Raw genomic sequence first — 17,482 nt, 5'->3', positions numbered from 1 at the left:
AATCTAACATTTAATATTATTTATCTTTTGTTGAGATATGTCTGCTCCTAAGAGCTCCCCTTTGGTGGATTTGAAGAAGAAATTGAACATTTCCACCTCCAGATGAGGTGATATATTGTGGTGAGGCAGCCACTAGGCAAGTATTGCCATAATTCATCTACAGACTAAATACTGTCCAGAAAAGGACATGCTACAGAATTAATTGACTGATAATTTCTGCCAAGCCAGAGTGATCAGCCCTTCAAAATTCTGTGTTTCAAAAGTCTGTCAGATGATCCTAGGCCAGAAGACTGAAGACTTGCTCTCACGTGTTGCTGGCAGGGGACTGTGCAAGTAGAAAATGGTCTCTATAACCTGTCTCAGTTCTAGAAGCCGTGTTAGGCTTCCTGTATTTACAAATATATTGGTCATTCTCAGGTTTCTATGGGGTTGAAGACTGATTATATTCTCATAGCCTACTCAGGCTTTTTAATTAGATAGTTATCAGATAGTATACAAGCTAGCCAGGATATAACATAAATTTTAAGTCTTTCTTAAGCTGGAATGGATAACTAAATGTTCTGTTTAACTGACAAATGTTGGACTGGGTGTTAGACATATTTTATACTTTTAAATTACAAAATGATAATAGTTGTGTTCAGCTTATATTTGAGAGAAAAGTTTTTTTTTTTTTAATTAGAAATGGTGAAGTGTAGGTTGATGTTATGCAGGTGAAGGCAGGTACAAGATAGAACAAGGCCTCTCATTGGACGAGAAGGAAGGATGGGCAGGAGAAAAGTTTTAGAGAGGCAAAGGAGACTGGAGTGAGGAGGAGGGAGCTGAGAGAACATGGCAGCAGATGTTAGGATTCCCCTCTGCACACATTACAGGTTGTTATGACTATTCTTAAGGGACAGATATATACAGGATTTTGTGTTGTCTAGATGGGGAAATTATAGCTTATCAATTGGATCAGAGGATATTGTGTGTGTTCTTTTTTTTTTTTTTCCGGAGCTGGGGACCAAACCCAGGGCCTTGCGCTTGCTAGGCAAGTGCTCTACCACTAAGCTAAATCCCCAACCCCGGTGTGTTCTTTCATATGGGGACTTAATTGAATTCAAGAAAGTGTATGGTGGTTGGATGCACCGGGCCCTCCATGGAATTGGGATGTGTATGCCTGGCACGGTGGAAACCAGCCAAGAGTGCTGTGAGGGCAGGGCAGCCTGACAGGGTGCGGCGCTGGGATGGCTCTCAGACAGCAGGTCAGAAAGTAGATGGGGGCAGTGTGGAGCCGCTGAAATAAATTAGTGCTAGTTCCAACGGCCCATTGGAGCTGGAACTAGCGAGAGTGCGACCGCCAGGGTATGCATGTAGGAACCATTCAGCTGCATTTTTATTTTTATTGCAACACTCATGCTGCAACTGCCTCCACCCTCTTAAAACCTGGCTTTAATAGAGGGCCCCTGTTGTGGCAGGGTCAGAAGTACGAAGGGTGACAAGTGAGTTATCCAGAGACAGATCTAATTAGATGCTGCTCTGTCTGTGTACATGGTGAGAGTGCCAACACTGTGCCCAGGCAGCTTGTCTGCCTCACTCAAACCTTGGCCTGTTTCATAGCCTCTGCAAAGTTCTTAGGGACCCAGAGACGTCAGATCACATTTTTTTTTCTTTTTTCTTTTTCTTTCTTTTTTTTTTTTTGGAGCTGGGGACCGAACCCAGGGCCTTGTGCTTGCTAGGCAAGCGCTCTACCACTGAGCTAGATCCCCAGCCCCGTCAGATCACATTTTAAAATTACTGAAAATTATTTAGTTTAATGATCTTACTGACAAACTACAAATACTAGAGGAATTATTAAGACCTTTTAAAGTAAACCAGGCAGTGCCGCGTGCCGCACGCCTTTACTTCCAGCACTTGGGAGGCAGAGGCAAAGGTAGGTAGGTCTTTGAGTTTGAGGCCAGCTTGGTCTACAGAGCTTCAGGACAGTCAGATACACAGAAAAATCCTATCTTGAAAACCAAAACAAGATGATTTTAAACTATACTGAAAAAACATGACAAGAAAATAGAGAGTTGTGTCAAAAGGGAAAGGAAAAACAGATTGAGGGAAAAACTTACAAGCCATTTTTGAACTGGAGTGTTTATGAGTCTCACAGAAGAAGAATCTTTTTTTTTTTAAAGATTTATTTATTTTATGTATGTGAGTGCATTTTCGCTGTCTTCAGACACCAGAAGAGGGCATCAGATCCCATTACAGATGGTTGTGAGCCACCATGTGGTTGCTGGGAATTGAACTCAGGATCTCGGGAAGAGCAGTCAGTGCTCTTAACCACTGAGCCAGCTCTAGAAGAAGAATCTTAATGCACATATTATTTACTCTTTGAGAACTTCAAGCTTGTGTTTTGTAAATTCACAACGTGTTTTGTAAACTTGGGTGTTTAAGCCAGGCATGTGGCTCCTGCCTGTACAAGGCACACTTGGGAGACTATGATGGAAGGATCCGGAGCTCCAGGCTGGCCAGAGCTGTACAGTAAGATCCTAGGATGGTACAAACGGAAGAAACATGTGTCTAAGAAAGCAGTGATGCAAAAATGTAGACAAGGCCGGATCTAAAAAATGTCTGAGGAGTTCTTAATCTCACCAGATTACCAACTGAACAGATTTGAACACACGGTAGCACCAAATCCAATGGACAGTGAGAAAGGTGGGAGACAAAGGCAGGGAGAGAAGGGGGCAAGCTCTTTCTAGAAGCTCTAAGTAAGAGGGAATGGCAGATGATGGCATGGAGATGAAGGAGAAAAAAGTGACAGGTATCAGGGTTCTAATACTGGTTTACTCAACACATGATGGGACAGGCAACTTCTCAGCCATGAACAGACTCTAGAGGAAGAAGCTGAAGCAGTTGGTTTTCAACATTTATATTAACATACATCATCTAGGAAAAACTATCTAAAATACACTAGATACAACATAGATCATTCGGAAATGAAATCCCTTTTAGGATATCAGATTTTTTTTTTTAAGTTCATATATGGCAAGGCATTTTTTGGCTCACTTTTAATGCCAACACTTCAGAAGGAGAAGCAGGCAGATCTGTGTGAGGTTAGGGTCAGCATGGTCAACACAGGAAGCTGAAGGCCAGCCAGAGTCAAGAGTGAGACCCTGTCTCAAAAATGTTTATGTAACTCTTTGTTTATAGAATCAATAACCAAAGACATTAATACAGAGCTATAGGCCCTAGAGTTTATAAAGTAACTCCCACTAGAACTGAGATAAATAGAAACATATCTGCGTGCCTACCTCAGCTGCTTTGCCATTATAAAGGCGAAAGTGATTGCAGGCCTTAAGGTTGAGGGCGATGGTGCTATCAGGAATTTGCTGAAGGTAAACAGCCAGGACTTCTTGAGACACATCATAGTAATCCAATTTGTAGTAGCAGAGGGCCACATACACATTGAGGGCCAGGTATTCCCTGTAAGCAGAAAGACTCAAGCTGAAGTATGTTTAACAGAAATGTCTAACTGCAAAGCTCAAATGAACAATAAGGCAAAGAGGAGAGGGCAAGGATCCGCCCTGGAAGGAAGAAAGCAACATATAATCAGGATGTTTTCTTTCTCTTTTTGAGTTCAGTATTTGAATGTCTTTAAACCAGATTTGATATACTTCTCTTTAAGAAAGTTTTTATTAGCACATATTAGTTATACATAATTGGTTTGTTTATTACATTTTCACATACATATATAATGTATTTTGATAGTATTTGCCCTACATTATGCTCTCTTGTCCCCTCCCACTCATCTCCTTCCTCTTTTCCATTAGTCTTTTACCTCATGTCTTTGTGTGTGTGTGTGTATGAGAGAGAGAGAGAGAGAGAGAGAGAGAGAGAGAGAGAGAGAGAGAGAGAAAGCACTCCAGTGAGTTTAATCATGGTTACTTATAAAGGCAGGGATGAGGGGTCATTTATAGAAACACAGGCAACTTTCCAGTGGATATATAACCACTAACAAAAATGTTTCTCTCTTCCTACAGGAGCTATCGACTGCTTCTATTTTCCCAGGTGAAGCCTCATAGGCCGCTCCTCTCCAGCAACCATCAACTGTCCATTAATCCTCAAGGAAGGGCTGAGCTTTGTAAGCACCCCCTCCTCCATATTGGAATGATAAATGGACCAACTTTGTGCAGGGAATCATAGCATTCAAGGAAATTCAAGACACCTAGAGGGCAGCATTCGTCAACACACCACCTTTTCCTCTTACCTTCTTTTCTACTCTCTTCCCTAGTGTTCCCTGAGCCTTTGAGGAAGTGACAGAGATGTTTCACTTAGGGACCCTCTTTAACCTGTCCCCACCCCACCCCCCTTAACCTGTTGAGTGTCTACAGTTAATGCCACCCACTGGAAAAAGTATTTCTGGCCATAGCTGGCAGCAGCATTAATCTATGTGTATAAACATAAAGATCTAGGGCTGGAGAGATGGCTCAGCAGTTAAGAGCACTGACTGCTCTTTCAGAGGTCCTGAGTTCAAATCCAAGCAACCACATGGTGGCTCACAACCATCTGTAATGGGATGTGATGCCCTCTTCTGGTGTGTCTAAAGACAGCTACAGTGTACTTATAAATAATAAATAAATAAATCTTTTTTTAAAAACCATAAACATCTAAAAGACAAATTGAGAGGTGTATCATGTCCCTGTATAAAAACAACAGCAGGGGCTGGGGATTTAGCTCAGTGGTAGAGCGCTCACCTAGGAAGCGCAAGGCCCTGGGTTCGGTCCCCAGCTCTGAAAAAAAGAACCAAAAAAAAAAAACAAAAAACAAAAAACAACAGCAGTAGCTTCTCTACAAGGATAAATGACTTTTATGGTCATGGGCTTTTAACCAGTTTTACAGTACTATAAATGAATTCTCCCCGAGGAAAAGTCCTCAGATCAGAAGGCAGTTGGTTGCCTCCATAACATTTATACCATTGTTGCATTTGTGGGCAATCTTGCCTAGCATGTTGGTAGTTTAGCACACAGCATACACAGCTGAGTAAGAATGTTGACAACAGTTTTCGTCCAGCCATTGGGATAGAACCTTCCAGCACTGTGAAAGTTAGTCAGGTGGTTTGAATGAAAATGGATCAAATATGCTCATATATATTTGAATTATTGGTCTATGGTTGGTGGAACTATTTGAGAAGGATTAGGAGGTATGGTCTTGTTAGAGGAGGTGTGTCACTGGAAGAAGGCTTTGAGGTTTCAAAAAGCCCAAGTTCATTCCCAACTAGCTCTATCTCTGTCTCTCTGTCTCTGCCTCACAGTTATTGTCATAAAATATAAGCTTTCAGCTACCCCCCCTCCCAGCACCATGCCTGCTTGCCACCACATGCTCCCCACTGTAGTGGTCATGAAATCATCCTCTGAAACTGTAATTAAAGTCAAATTCAATGCTTTTATAAGTTGCCATGGTCACGGTGTATCTTCACAGCAATAGAACAGCAACTAAGACACCAGGAGAGGAAGCTTCAAGCTCAGTGCCAGCTAGATTTCTCTGTATTGTGCCACAAAAAAAAAAAAAAAAAAAAAAGTAGATTCTTCAATATTGGGACATCTATGCAGCCAAAAGTGATGGCAACAGTCTATATGCTTCAGGGGCCTTTTGGGCCTTTCTGGTCAACAATCCACAGGGGTGTGGCCCACACTTAGAACTGGGATTTTTTTCATTTAATGACATTTATGTCTGTATACATGTGTGTGCCTGGTGGCCATCGAGGCCATAAGAGGGCATCTTCCACCTCCAAAGAAGAGAGATTTCAGTACTTTGCTGCCATGGACAGGCTTAAATAATGCATTTTTTGTTGATATTTTATAAATTATTATTAATTTTTAAAGATAGCATACAAAGTAACAAGTTTTTTATGATATTCTCATACAAATGAATCATTATATTTCATTCTAACCAGTTTTTCCCCCTTCTTCAAGGTCATACATTTTCAAAAATTTAAATGTGTATATACACACACACATTATACAGTGATCAGTAAACGTGTCGGTATATACATTTAATGGGAATTGGAAGGCATTAGACAGCTCCTTACAAAGGAAGGATGCTAAAGGTAGAGGCCAAGCATGATGGCACTCCTTTAATCTCAGTACTCTGGAAGCAAAGGCAGGAGGAGATCTGTAAGTTCAAGGCCGACCTGATCTACATAAGAGATCCAGGACAGATACATAGTAAGAACCTGTCTCAGAAAACAAAGGGCCTGGAGCAGTGGCTCAGTAATTAAAGGCAATGGCTCCTCTTCTACAGGACTTGGGTTTTATTCTTGATACCCACATGGCAGCTCACAACCATATGTAACTCCACTTCCAGGGAAGGTGATGCCTTCTTTTGGCTTCCATAGTTACTAGGCACACATTTGGTGCATACACATGCAGGCAGAACACCTATACACATAAAATAATAAAACTAAAAGCAAAAACTACAAGAGAAAAAGGGCAGAGAAAGTCTGATGTGAACCATACACAAAGCATTCTGAACCTCGTCGGATTATCAGTGAGACAGATTTGAATACATGGTGGTACTAGGTCCAAAGGACACGAGGCTCTAAGCCAAACTGGGAACAAAGAGAACTCATAAAATGGCAGAGATTTCAAGTGGTCAGAAAAGAACACACCTGTTATCCAGCAGTATCCGCTTGTATATATCAATAGCTTCTTGGTAATGAGATCGCATGTAGTGGATTGAGGCCAAGCTAAGCTGGTCTTCTTTGATATCCTGAAGATTCTGATGAAAGTTCATTAATTTCTTCTCATCATTAAACTACAATTGTGAGAAAAGACAGGCAGAGTCACACTCACATGAGGGAGAAGCCCAGGGGTGGAGGCCTGAACGCCTCTCTGGCCACTATCTCCCTGTTTTCCCCATCTCCTAGATCTTTATCTTTTTGGTACTGCTGCAGAGAAAGATGTCAACATCTCTGGAGACAGAGCCTTGGTAACAGAAAGGCTGTCTGTTACAGCTATGATTTATTACTTGATATCTCCACCCTATTTATTTTTCTTCTTCTTATGGTTTCTTTTCTTTCTCTCTTTCTTTCTTTCTTCCTATTTTTTTTTTTTTGCTTTCAACCCTTGACAATTCTTTCCCATTCTTTTGTATTGCTTTTTCTTCAGTAAATAGTGTGTAATCAGGATGTACTTGTCATCATGTAACTTCATAAACACATTTTAAATGTTCTGTGGTAGGTTGGTTTCATCGTCTCCTCAGTTACTACCTGCGGCTGTTGTTTTAGGCCATCAGAGTTCAACCTGCCTGCTTATTTTATTAGGTGATCGCTATAAACAGCAGCTGCCTGTGTTATACACGGGACCAAACTGATACGTTTGTATGTAATTCTGGATACATAGACTACCTACTCTTCCTGGTGCTTCAGCTCTTTTATTTTTAAAGTATGTTTATTTACATAATTGTATGTGTACAGATGCTTCCCAGCATACATGTAGATGCATCCGGTGCCCGTGGAGGACAAAAGAGAGCATCGAGTCCTCTGGGACGAGTCACAGACTGTTGGAGCGCCGTGTGGGTCTGGGAACCAAACTGGGCTCCTCTGCCACAGTGCTCTGCACAGCTGAGCCTTCCCAGCCTCCTCGCATCTTTCTTCCAGAGAGCCGGTTTTAACCCTGGGACTAAGAGAGAGCTGCGCTCCCAGGGGTGGTGGTGTAAATGACCTTGGCCCCATATGCTCATATCTTAGTGCTTAGTCCCCAGTTATCAAAACTGCTCGGGGAAGATTAGGGGGTGTGACCTTGTTGGAGTGGGCAGCCTTGGAATAGGTGTGTCACTGGGGATGAATTTTAAGGTTTCATAAGCCAAAGCTAATCTTTCTTTCTCTGCCTGCTGTCCCACTGATCAAGATATAAAACTCTCAGCTACTGTTCAAGCACCATGCCCGCTGGCTTTCTGTCATGATGATCATAGATTAACCCCTGACACTGCAAACAAGCAACCTAAAAAAAAAAAATGCTTTCTTTTATGAGTCACTTTTAGCCAGATGGTGGTTTAATTCCTGCACTTGGAAGGTAGAAACAGATGAATCTCTGAGTTCAAGGCCAGCCTGGTCTACAAAGTGAGTTCCAGGACAGCCAGGGCCAAACAAAGAAACTCTGTCTGGGAGTTGGAGGAAGCAATCATCAAATTTGTGGCTGAACAGATGGCTCAGCGGTTAAGAGCACTCACTCACTAGCTGCTCTTCCAGAGGTCCTGAGTTCAATTCCCAGCAACCACATGGTGGCTCACAACCATCTATAATGGAAGCTGATGCCCTCTTCTGAGCATGCAGGTATATATGCAGATAGAGCATTCATATAAATCAATCAATCAATAACTCTAAATAAAAAGTTGCCTTGGTCATAGTGTATCTTCACAGTGATGGAAGAGTGGCTAAGACAATGGGGTTCTAAGAAGAAGGACCCTCAGAACCTCTTCTGCAAAGAGATAAACTCTTAAGGGATGGTGTCCCACCCCCTAAAGAGAGACTGGGCCTTTAGCTCAAATGATAGCTGACCTTAAGATGCTATCTAAGATTTCCAGATAAAAGCATCACTTGAACCATTCCAGATAAGCATCCATACACCTGGGCTAACTCTGAATGTGACACATGAACATGGTGGTTTCATTTCAATATGAGGGCTTTGCTTTCTGCCTTAACCCAGAACCCCTTTATCGACAAATGTGAGTAGTAACCAGTGTTAACAGAAATACCCAAAAACCAAAGAAGTAATGTTAGCCTCATTCTATGGATTATCCTACATAAAAAAAGGAAAAGAAAAAGAAAACACAAGACAACAATGACAGTCCTCCTCTAAAGATCCCAAGCTTGAGTAGTAACTATCATAAGACACTTACAATATTAACAATTCGTCTTAGTCACTGTTCTACTGCTGTGAAGAGACACTATAGCCAAGGACTACTCTTGTCAAAGAAAGCATTTAATTGGGGGCCTGCTTACAGTTTCAGAGTTGTGCTCTATTCTCATCATGGCAAAGAGAATGGTGGCATGTGGGCAGAATTGGAGAAGTAGCTGATAACTATAACATAATTCATCCAGGCAGAGAAAAACTGAGCTTCGCATGGGCTTTTGAACCCTCAAAGCCCACTCCCAGTGACACAGCTCCTCCAAAAAGGCCACGTCTTCCAACACCTCCTAATCCTCTCACATATTGCCACTCCCTGATGACTGAGCTCAAATATATGAGCCTATGGGGGGCCATTCTTATTCAAACCACCACACAGCTCATACTAATGCTTTCAAACTACAGACAAATAGTTTAAATACCTATATTTCCTGACTATCTCAAGAAAAACATATGACTCTGTTGTAACCTTACTTTATATTTTGGCTTGCTCCTTTGTTTGTCTTTTAGACATTGTTGAAATGATATACATTACTGATTATAACTTCATACCATTTCCTTTAATTTATTCCAGCATTGGATTTTTTTTCTCTAAATTGTTCTTTTCTGTTTGGCCAGAGTATCAACATGTAACAGTCCGTGGGGCAGTAATACAAACTGGACCGTCTGTGTATATTGATAACACAAGGGAGAACTGTGCCATTAATAAAGTAAAATGATGAGGATTTATACCTGGACGAAGTGTGTTCATTTCTCCAAGATTTCTATCATCAATAAGATGTGAGCTTTTGCTTTACGCTTTAATGCCTTGCTCACATCACAGTTCTCAGGCACCTCCTTATGGAAGAAAGCCCTGTTGTTTTCAGCATGATCTTAGGATTGGGTGTAATAATCTGTTGCATAATGTACTGTCTATGTGGTTTGATGTCCCATTTAATGATAGGCCCTGAGTTCCCCTGAATGATGACCCTTTAAACCCCCAGCTCCAAAGATCTTTCAATGTGTCCTAAGCCCAGCTAAATTGAGACCTTTGATCCCTAGACAGGCTGGGTCTTCACCTTTATTCTCCTATAAAGAAGTTATAGAAGATGGATATTCAGTCTTCTACAACCCTTAAAATGAAGGTCCTGGAGCCTGGAGAGATGGTTCAGCATTAAGAGTACTTGCTGCTCTGGGATACCTAGGTTCAGTTCTTAGTACCCACATGACGGGTTATGACCATCTGTAACTCCAATTCCAGGGTATCTGACACTCTCCTGTGGCCTGTGTAAGCACTGCACATTCATGCTGCACAGACAGGAAGGCAGGCAAAATACCCACAGAAATAAAATTACTTTTCTTAAGGAACTGAAGTCTCAAATAGAGAAATTGAGGCAGGATAAAAAGATATAGAGTTATGTTGAAATGGATAGAAAAGGGTAAGAGAGAGGAGAACCTTCTCCAGTCTGCCCTGCCTTTACTGCTGAGAAAGGCAGGAAGACTTAAGACTTTACTGATGAGGACCTAATGGTGAAAAGAGGCAATGTGTGTTTCCAAAACACCTTGAATGGTGCTCATGCAGGGCCAGATGCTGCATCCCCAGAGATGCTGCAGTCAAGGAGGCTCTGCTACAGCAATCAGGCTGTACTACTTGGGGCTAAAATGATGGGAAGCCTTAGGTTCCTAACATTCTCTTCTCTTAGACTAACTTTTTAACTTAACAAATTATACTCTGGGCAATTTTAAAAGAATAGGAGGGCTTCTTATCAAACTTCAGACATGTAGCCACACTGTAAAGACACTCTCTACCTTGAGAAGCCATACCTGTCTTATAGGATGTGGGCTTTGTGCTTGTGTTTTTCTTTCCTCTCCCCTGTCTCCCTTCTCCCCCCTCTCCTCTCCTCCCTCCTTCCCCCCTCCCCTCTCTCTCCTCTCTCTGCACCTTTGTCTCTGCAGTTAATAAATCCAATGTTGCCTCTTGAATTTAAAAAAAAAAAGGATGTTTTTTTCCAAAATAAATAAGTCCTGAAGCTGACCTGTAGTTTGATCACTGATACACTACAGACATGTGCGCGCGCATGTGTGCTTATGTGACACTGGAGCACAAACTCTGGGCTTCCTGCATGCCAGACAAATGGGCTATCACTGAATACATCCTCATCTTTTCCTTGAGCCCCAGTTGGCCTAGAATTCACTCTGTAGACCATACTAGCCTCAAGCTTGTGGCAAGCCTCCTCTCTCTGATTACAGGCGTGTGCTGCCAAGGCTGTCCTTAAATCTGCAAGTGAAAGGCTAACACTTGGTTGCAGGTACTAAGTTACAAAGTCTAGAGGGCAAAGCTTTAATTGGTGCTCACTTCTTTAGACTGCACTGCTTAATTCAGAACTTATGAAAATAAAATTTGTTCTCTCTCTCTCTCTCTCCTCTCTCTCCTCTCTCTCCTCTCTCTCCTCTCTCTCTCTCTCTCTTTCTCTCAGAACTTATGAAAATAAAATTTGTTCTCTCTCTCTCCTCTCTCTCCTCTCTCTCCTCTCTCTCCTCTCTCTCTCTCTCTCTCTCAGAACTTATGAAAATAAAATTTGTTCTCTCTCTCTCCTCTCTCTCCTCTCTCTCCTCTCTCTCCTCTCTCCTCTCTCTCTCTCTCTCTCTCTCTCTCTCTCTCTCTCTCTCTCAGAACTTATGAAAATAAAATTTGTTCTCTCTCTCTCCTCTCTCTCCTCTCTCTCCTCTCTCTCTCTCTCTCTCTCTCTCTCTCTCTCTCTCTCAGAACTTATGAAAATAAAATTTGTTCTCTCTCCCCTCTCTCCCCTCTCTCCCCTCTCTCCCCTCTCTCCCCTCTCTCCCCTCTCTCCCCTCTCTCCCCTCTCTCCCCTCTCTCCCCTCTCTCCCCTCTCTCCCCTCTCTCCCCTCTCTCCCCTCTCTCCCCTCTCTCCCCTCTCTCCCCTCTCTCCCCTCTCTCCCCTCTCTCCCCTCTCTCCCCCTCGGTTCTTTTTTTTCGGAGCTGGGGACCGAACCCAGGGCCTTGTGCTTCCTAGGCAAGTGCTCTACCACTGAGCTAAATCCCCAACCCCTCTCTTTCTTTCTTTGAGACAGGGTTTCTCTGTGTAGCCCTGAATGTCCTGGAACTTGCTCTGTAGGAGATCCACCTTGCCTCCACCTCCTGATTGCTGAGATTAAAGGTGTTTGCCATCACCACCCAGCAAGTTCATGCTTCCTTAGGCCTGAACATTGGAAAACATCCAAAGAAGCAACAAAGGGAAATGATGGCTGAACTGTGGCACAGCTGTCTGTTAGGAGTAGTAATGATGACAGTAAATGAGGTCCAAATTCAAGTTCTGCAGACAGCACCCAGCTAAAACCACCAAGGAGGATCTCTCAGCATCAGCCAACTTGTTACACAAGAAACATTCAGAGTTTGCAAGAGAACATAGAGATCAAAGTATATATGAACTTTTAAAGTATATATGTCTTTTTTAAAAGACAATTGGGAAACTATTTTAGAAAGATTTCACGGCCCAAGAACTACCATTTATCTCTTCTGTAGACTATCTTGTGACAGAAAAAAAGATAACATACTTTTGAACACAAAATCTGGACTTAAAACAGTACATATACATATAGCATGATCTGAATTTGATAAAAGAAAATAATTCACACTTCCAGAAAGATATGGGGACAGTGGTATAGTTCAGTGGCAGAGTAAATGCTTAACATGCATGATGCCCTCAGTTTGATCCCCAGCACTAAAGAAAGGGGGAGAGAAGGTGGGCAGAGAGAGAAAGTGAAACATGAACTTTAAGACTAGATAAGAAGAGCTGGAGAGATGGCTTGGTGGTTAAGGGCACTGGTTGCTCTATTAGAGGAGCTGAGTTTGACTCCCAGTACCTACACAGTGGCTCACCACCTTTTGTAACTCCAGCCTCAGAGGATCTAACACCCTCTTCTGGCCTCCTTGGTACTAGATGGTGCACAGGCATTCGTGTAGGTGAAACACCCATACAATAGAATTAAGTAGTAGTAGTAGTAGTAGTAGTAGTAGTAGAAGTAGTAGTAGTAATAGTAGTAGTAGAAAAAGGTCAGAAGAGAAAAGGAAATGTTGATTATTGTGTTTATATATAAATTTTTAAAAAAAGACTTTTTCTAGGGACTAGAAAGATGGCTCAAAGGTTGAGAGCACTGACTGTTCTTCCAGAGGTCCTGAGTTCAATTCCTAGCAACCACATGATAGCTCATAACCATCTGTAATGAGATTTGGCTTCCTCTTCTGGCATGCAGGCATATATGCAGGCAGAACATCATGTACATAATAAATAAATGTTATAAGAGCTTTTAAAAAAAAGAATATAATGAAAATATCTTATTTTGTAATAATGAGAAGACACAAAGTATTTAGTGAAATAAAATCAAAGACTTCCATTTCTAATAATAGGGGGCTTGTTGGGAGCACAGTCCTTTCACTAAGAACAAACAGACATTGAATGCTACTAGAAATCTGTGTGGAGGCATTAAAGTTACAAACTTGGTGAAGATCTGAGATACTAAGATTCCAAAGAGATGAAAAGGACGGGATGTAGGCGCCCACCGAGATAAGCCCAGCAGCACTTATCTGTTAAGGACTCTGGTTAGCTCTCAATGGGTGGCTGAGTTGCCAAAAGCTCAGTGGGAGTCACATGGGCTTGATAGACAAGACATTTGAGGCTGTCAGTGAGGAGTCCTGGGGATAACTTAGCAAGGGGAGCGCAGGGGAAATTCATTGGCTCTCAGAACAGCTGGGGACCAGCTTTAAATGGCTAATACTGCTGGCAGCAGCCAGTCCATTGGCTTCTGTCTGTCTCATGTGCCTGCCAGATACAAAAGTAAATAAATCCTCTGTGGAAGATGGCAAACTATCTAGACCTCAAATTATCTTCATATTATTTTCATCTATAATAGCCAGAATTCAACATGATATGATCAGACATACAAGAAATAGGAGTATTAGACCAAAAATCAGCTGTCAGGAAAAAAAAAAAACCTATGAGAATTCTTAGACCTATGTTTTATGTTCAATATGCATTGAAATTAGGAAGTTTTAGTAAAAATTTTAAAATGTTAAAATTAAAATATAAATTCTGGAAAAGACCACAACTGAAATTAAGAACTAAGTACATGGATGGATTTAATACATGATTAAACATGGCTGCAAAAAATTGGTAAGAAATTTCCTCAAAATATATATAAAAATAGAAGTGTTTCCTTGACACAATGAAACTGTTTGTATAGGTACATATTATTGAAGTCCTACAAGGAATGAACAACAAAACAAAAAAGAAAACCCTTGACAACCAAAAAAAACCTCGATATGTAAAAGACATATGCTATAGTAACCTCTAAAGTACTATTAAAAGTATGAAAACAACAAGCTTACAGAGGGCAAATGTGGGATTTTTAAAAATCAATGCAAAAAGGATATAAGAAAAAAGAAGATGGAATTCTGCTTATCTGGGACAAATAAAGAAATGAAACAGTCAGATGGCAGTCGCAGGCCTGGGTGTGGTGGTGTGTGTCTTTAACCCCAGAGGTTGGGAGGCTTAGTCAGGAAGCTCATGTATTTTAGGTCATCTTGAGCTATGCAGCAAGCCCAGCCTGTACAACATAGCAAGACCACATCTCAAAAGTCAAGAGCTCTGGACACAGCTCAGTGGCAGAGCACATGCATAGCACGCACAAGGCCCTGGGTTTAATTCTTAACACTGTAAAAATAATAATAATAATGTTGTGAACATTTTAAATGCACCAAATATATTTTTATATACTTCTTGTTTGTGACTTGATTAACTTTCTGTAAATCAATTTAGCAACATTAACAGAAATTTCTAGTTAAGTATTTCTACCACTGTTGGCAAAAGAAAGAGAGAAAAATGTTTTTAAAGCAAGAAATGTGGAATGAGAACATCATTACCTTGTGAGCCAGATGGAATAGTAGGCGGTTTTGGAGTCGGCTTTTTGGAGCTGGCAGGGAAAAACAGAACCATGTTGTTTGATAAACATGTGCTTTTAAAATAACATTTATCGATACACACTGAAATTAGGCTGGAGAGATGGCTCAGTGGTTAAGAGCACTTGCTGTTCTTGCAGAGGACCCAGGTTCAATTCCAAGTTTACAACTGTTCATAACTCCAGTTCCAGGAGATCTGGTGCCCTCTTCTGGCACATGCAGGCAAAGCACTCACACATAAAATAAAAAATCTTGGAGGAAAATTAATTCAATAGTCTATGAAACTTAGTCCCTGGGTGAGTCTCAGGTGGACTGCCCAATCCTTACCTAGCTGTATTGTCTGCTAGAGTAAACAGTGTGTAGAGGAGCGAGAAGGGAGCTGTTCTAAGGTCCTGCTCTCCACTCTGACGTATACCCTGCTAACTGCCATGATGTTCCACAGCACAGCAGTCGATGAGCACAGTGTGGTCTGCCTCTGTGCTGCCCACATGCTAAACCAAACACCGGTAAGAATCAGAGTCACCTGAGAACACACGTGGAGCCACCCACATTTTCCATTCACCCCAGGGATCTTTCTCAATTCCTCCTGAAATCCTATTCTAGAATTATACTCCCACATTTTCCTAAATCCAGAATTATATTCCCATATCTTCCTCCACACCAGTCCACTGTATTCCAGGGATCTTCTACCACAGTTCAGTACCACCCTCAAACAGGCATCGAAGAAAAAGGCTAAACTCCTTTCAAGTTCCAGTCTTGTTTGTAGTCTTGTCAATTTTCCATTCTGGATAACCAATTCTCTATCTCTTTTACAGAACAGTATCATACTTCAATGCATGAAGAAATGAAAAAATGTATGTAAGTATGGAAATGAAGTTGGCTGCTGTGAGCAGCCTTCCTGTGCCCGCCAAGTGTCCCAATGCACACTCTTAGAAACATGAGAGAGTTAGTGCCCTAAGGGACCTGGTGAGTGATTCCATTTGGAAAAATTACACTAGTGTATAAGAAAAACAGGGTACAAATTAAAAGTGGTTTAAAGTTCCCCATTTTCCTTGAAAAATGGGTAAGTCTTATACATGTAAATATGAATTCTACCCTGAAAATTATTTTCCCCAACCATTTCTTTTGGTGGTGGTGGGAACAAGATCTCTCTGTATAGCTTTGACTATCCTAGAACTCACTCTGTAAACCAGGCTGGTCTTGAACTCAGAGATCCACCTGCCTCTGCCTGCAGAGTGAGTGCTGAGACTAAAGGCATGTGCCACCACAGCCAGCTTCCTTACAATGTCTTAATCAATATTCCCCTGCCCCCTTTCTCTACATTTCCTTAAGCTTCATTTGATTTGCACTCTAATTATCTTTCATCTTTTTTCATGGGCCCTCTTTACCTACAAGTTTGCTAACAACTCTTCTTCAGTGGCTTTAACAAGCTTCTATGATGGGGAGCCCACCAGGATCCTGAGGTGGGGATCAGCTGGCTTCCAAGCTTCTCACTGTGAGCAAGAGCCCCATAGCCCCATAGTAGAGTGGCTTGGGAAGTGCTCCTAACCACTGGCCTCACCTGAAGGCCGCCTGTGGCCTCTGAAGCCACCTTGTTTCATCTTATCCCAGCAAGGGACTAACTTCCATAGCTATTGAAATCTGCGAATAGCCAAGTGACTTTCAGCTCTCGTGTCTGTTGTTGGGGTTGAGGTTTACTTCTGTGGCAGAGTATTTGTCCAACAAGCATTTAGCCTTGGACTAAGTCTCCAACACCCAGAAAAAAATTGCAAAGATTGTAAGACTGGATTTAAAAAGAAAGTTTCAACTGTAAATTGAAGTATCTATAAGACACACACTTTAGAAGCAGAGATAAAGTTAGGTACAAAGCAAAGACTAATCGTGAGTACCATACATAAAGTGCCCATTTTACCTTTAAACCCAGCAGCTTCTGCTTGTTTATACATTCCAAGGAAAAAGTAGGTGCAGGCCAAGTTTACCCACACTTCCGGGTTGCAATTCTCCTCCTTCGCCGCGTTTTCGTATTCCTGAAACAGACATTTAGTGATGTCCTTTCTCGACAGTAAAGCAAATTCTCTAGGGTGGAAGGATTCTCTCTCACAGAGCAGCCTACACTCTGGGGATCCTACAGCTCCTCAGCCGTTATCTACCAGAAGAGGTTACACTCATATGTGATTCTACCCAGACAGAACTCTTGCACACAGAATTTATACTTTTTTTCTTGTACATGAAATTTACACTTTGGTTTATCCTCATTTTAAAATGTCTTAGAAACCTTCAGAAATGAAAACAACCGGAATATATTTTGGTAACTTAAAAAGACATGTGATGGGGCTTCTGGAGAGATGGCTAAGAACACTGGCTGTTCTTGCAGAGGACCCAGGTTCGATTCTCAGCAGCCACATGATGGCTTACAATCATCTGAACCTCCAGTTCAAAACACCCAATGTCCTCTTGGCCTCTGCAGGTACCAGGCATGAACCTGGTTCCCAGGCACACGTGCAGGCAAAACACGATAGTCATACACCTAAAATAAATAAATAAATAAATATAAAAATCATCTTTAAGTGACTGTGAGATACAGAGGTATAGGTCAGTGATAGAATGCACACCTGACATGTACCAGACCGAGTCAGTCTCATGTGAATGCTAACAT

At 41.7% G+C, this 17,482-nt stretch overlaps 1 protein-coding gene across 3 annotated transcripts in view; it reads right to left on the bottom strand.

The window, feature by feature from the left end:
- Positions 1-17,482, bottom strand: part of Ift56 (intraflagellar transport 56) — a 57,965-nt gene that overhangs the window by 35,394 nt on the left and 5,089 nt on the right. For all 3 annotated transcript variants that reach the window (XR_010065692.1, XM_006236330.4, NM_001025045.2), the window contains exons 4-7: positions 16,739-16,853; positions 14,791-14,840; positions 6,632-6,777; positions 3,276-3,447 (exon numbers count right to left, since the gene is read on the bottom strand). Coding sequence is in view for 2 of the 3 variants with exons in the window: in XM_006236330.4 (XP_006236392.1) it covers positions 3,276-3,447; positions 6,632-6,777; positions 14,791-14,840; positions 16,739-16,853 (483 nt within the window). In the remaining variant the exon portion in view is untranslated. The remainder of the gene's footprint in view (positions 1-3,275; positions 3,448-6,631; positions 6,778-14,790; positions 14,841-16,738; positions 16,854-17,482) is intronic.

The sequence above is a fragment of the Rattus norvegicus genome, chromosome 4 (assembly GCF_036323735.1).
Source record: "Rattus norvegicus strain BN/NHsdMcwi chromosome 4, GRCr8, whole genome shotgun sequence".
In the NCBI taxonomy this organism is placed as follows: Eukaryota; Metazoa; Chordata; class Mammalia; order Rodentia; family Muridae; genus Rattus; species Rattus norvegicus.
This window is presented reverse-complemented; position numbering and strand designations above follow the sequence as displayed.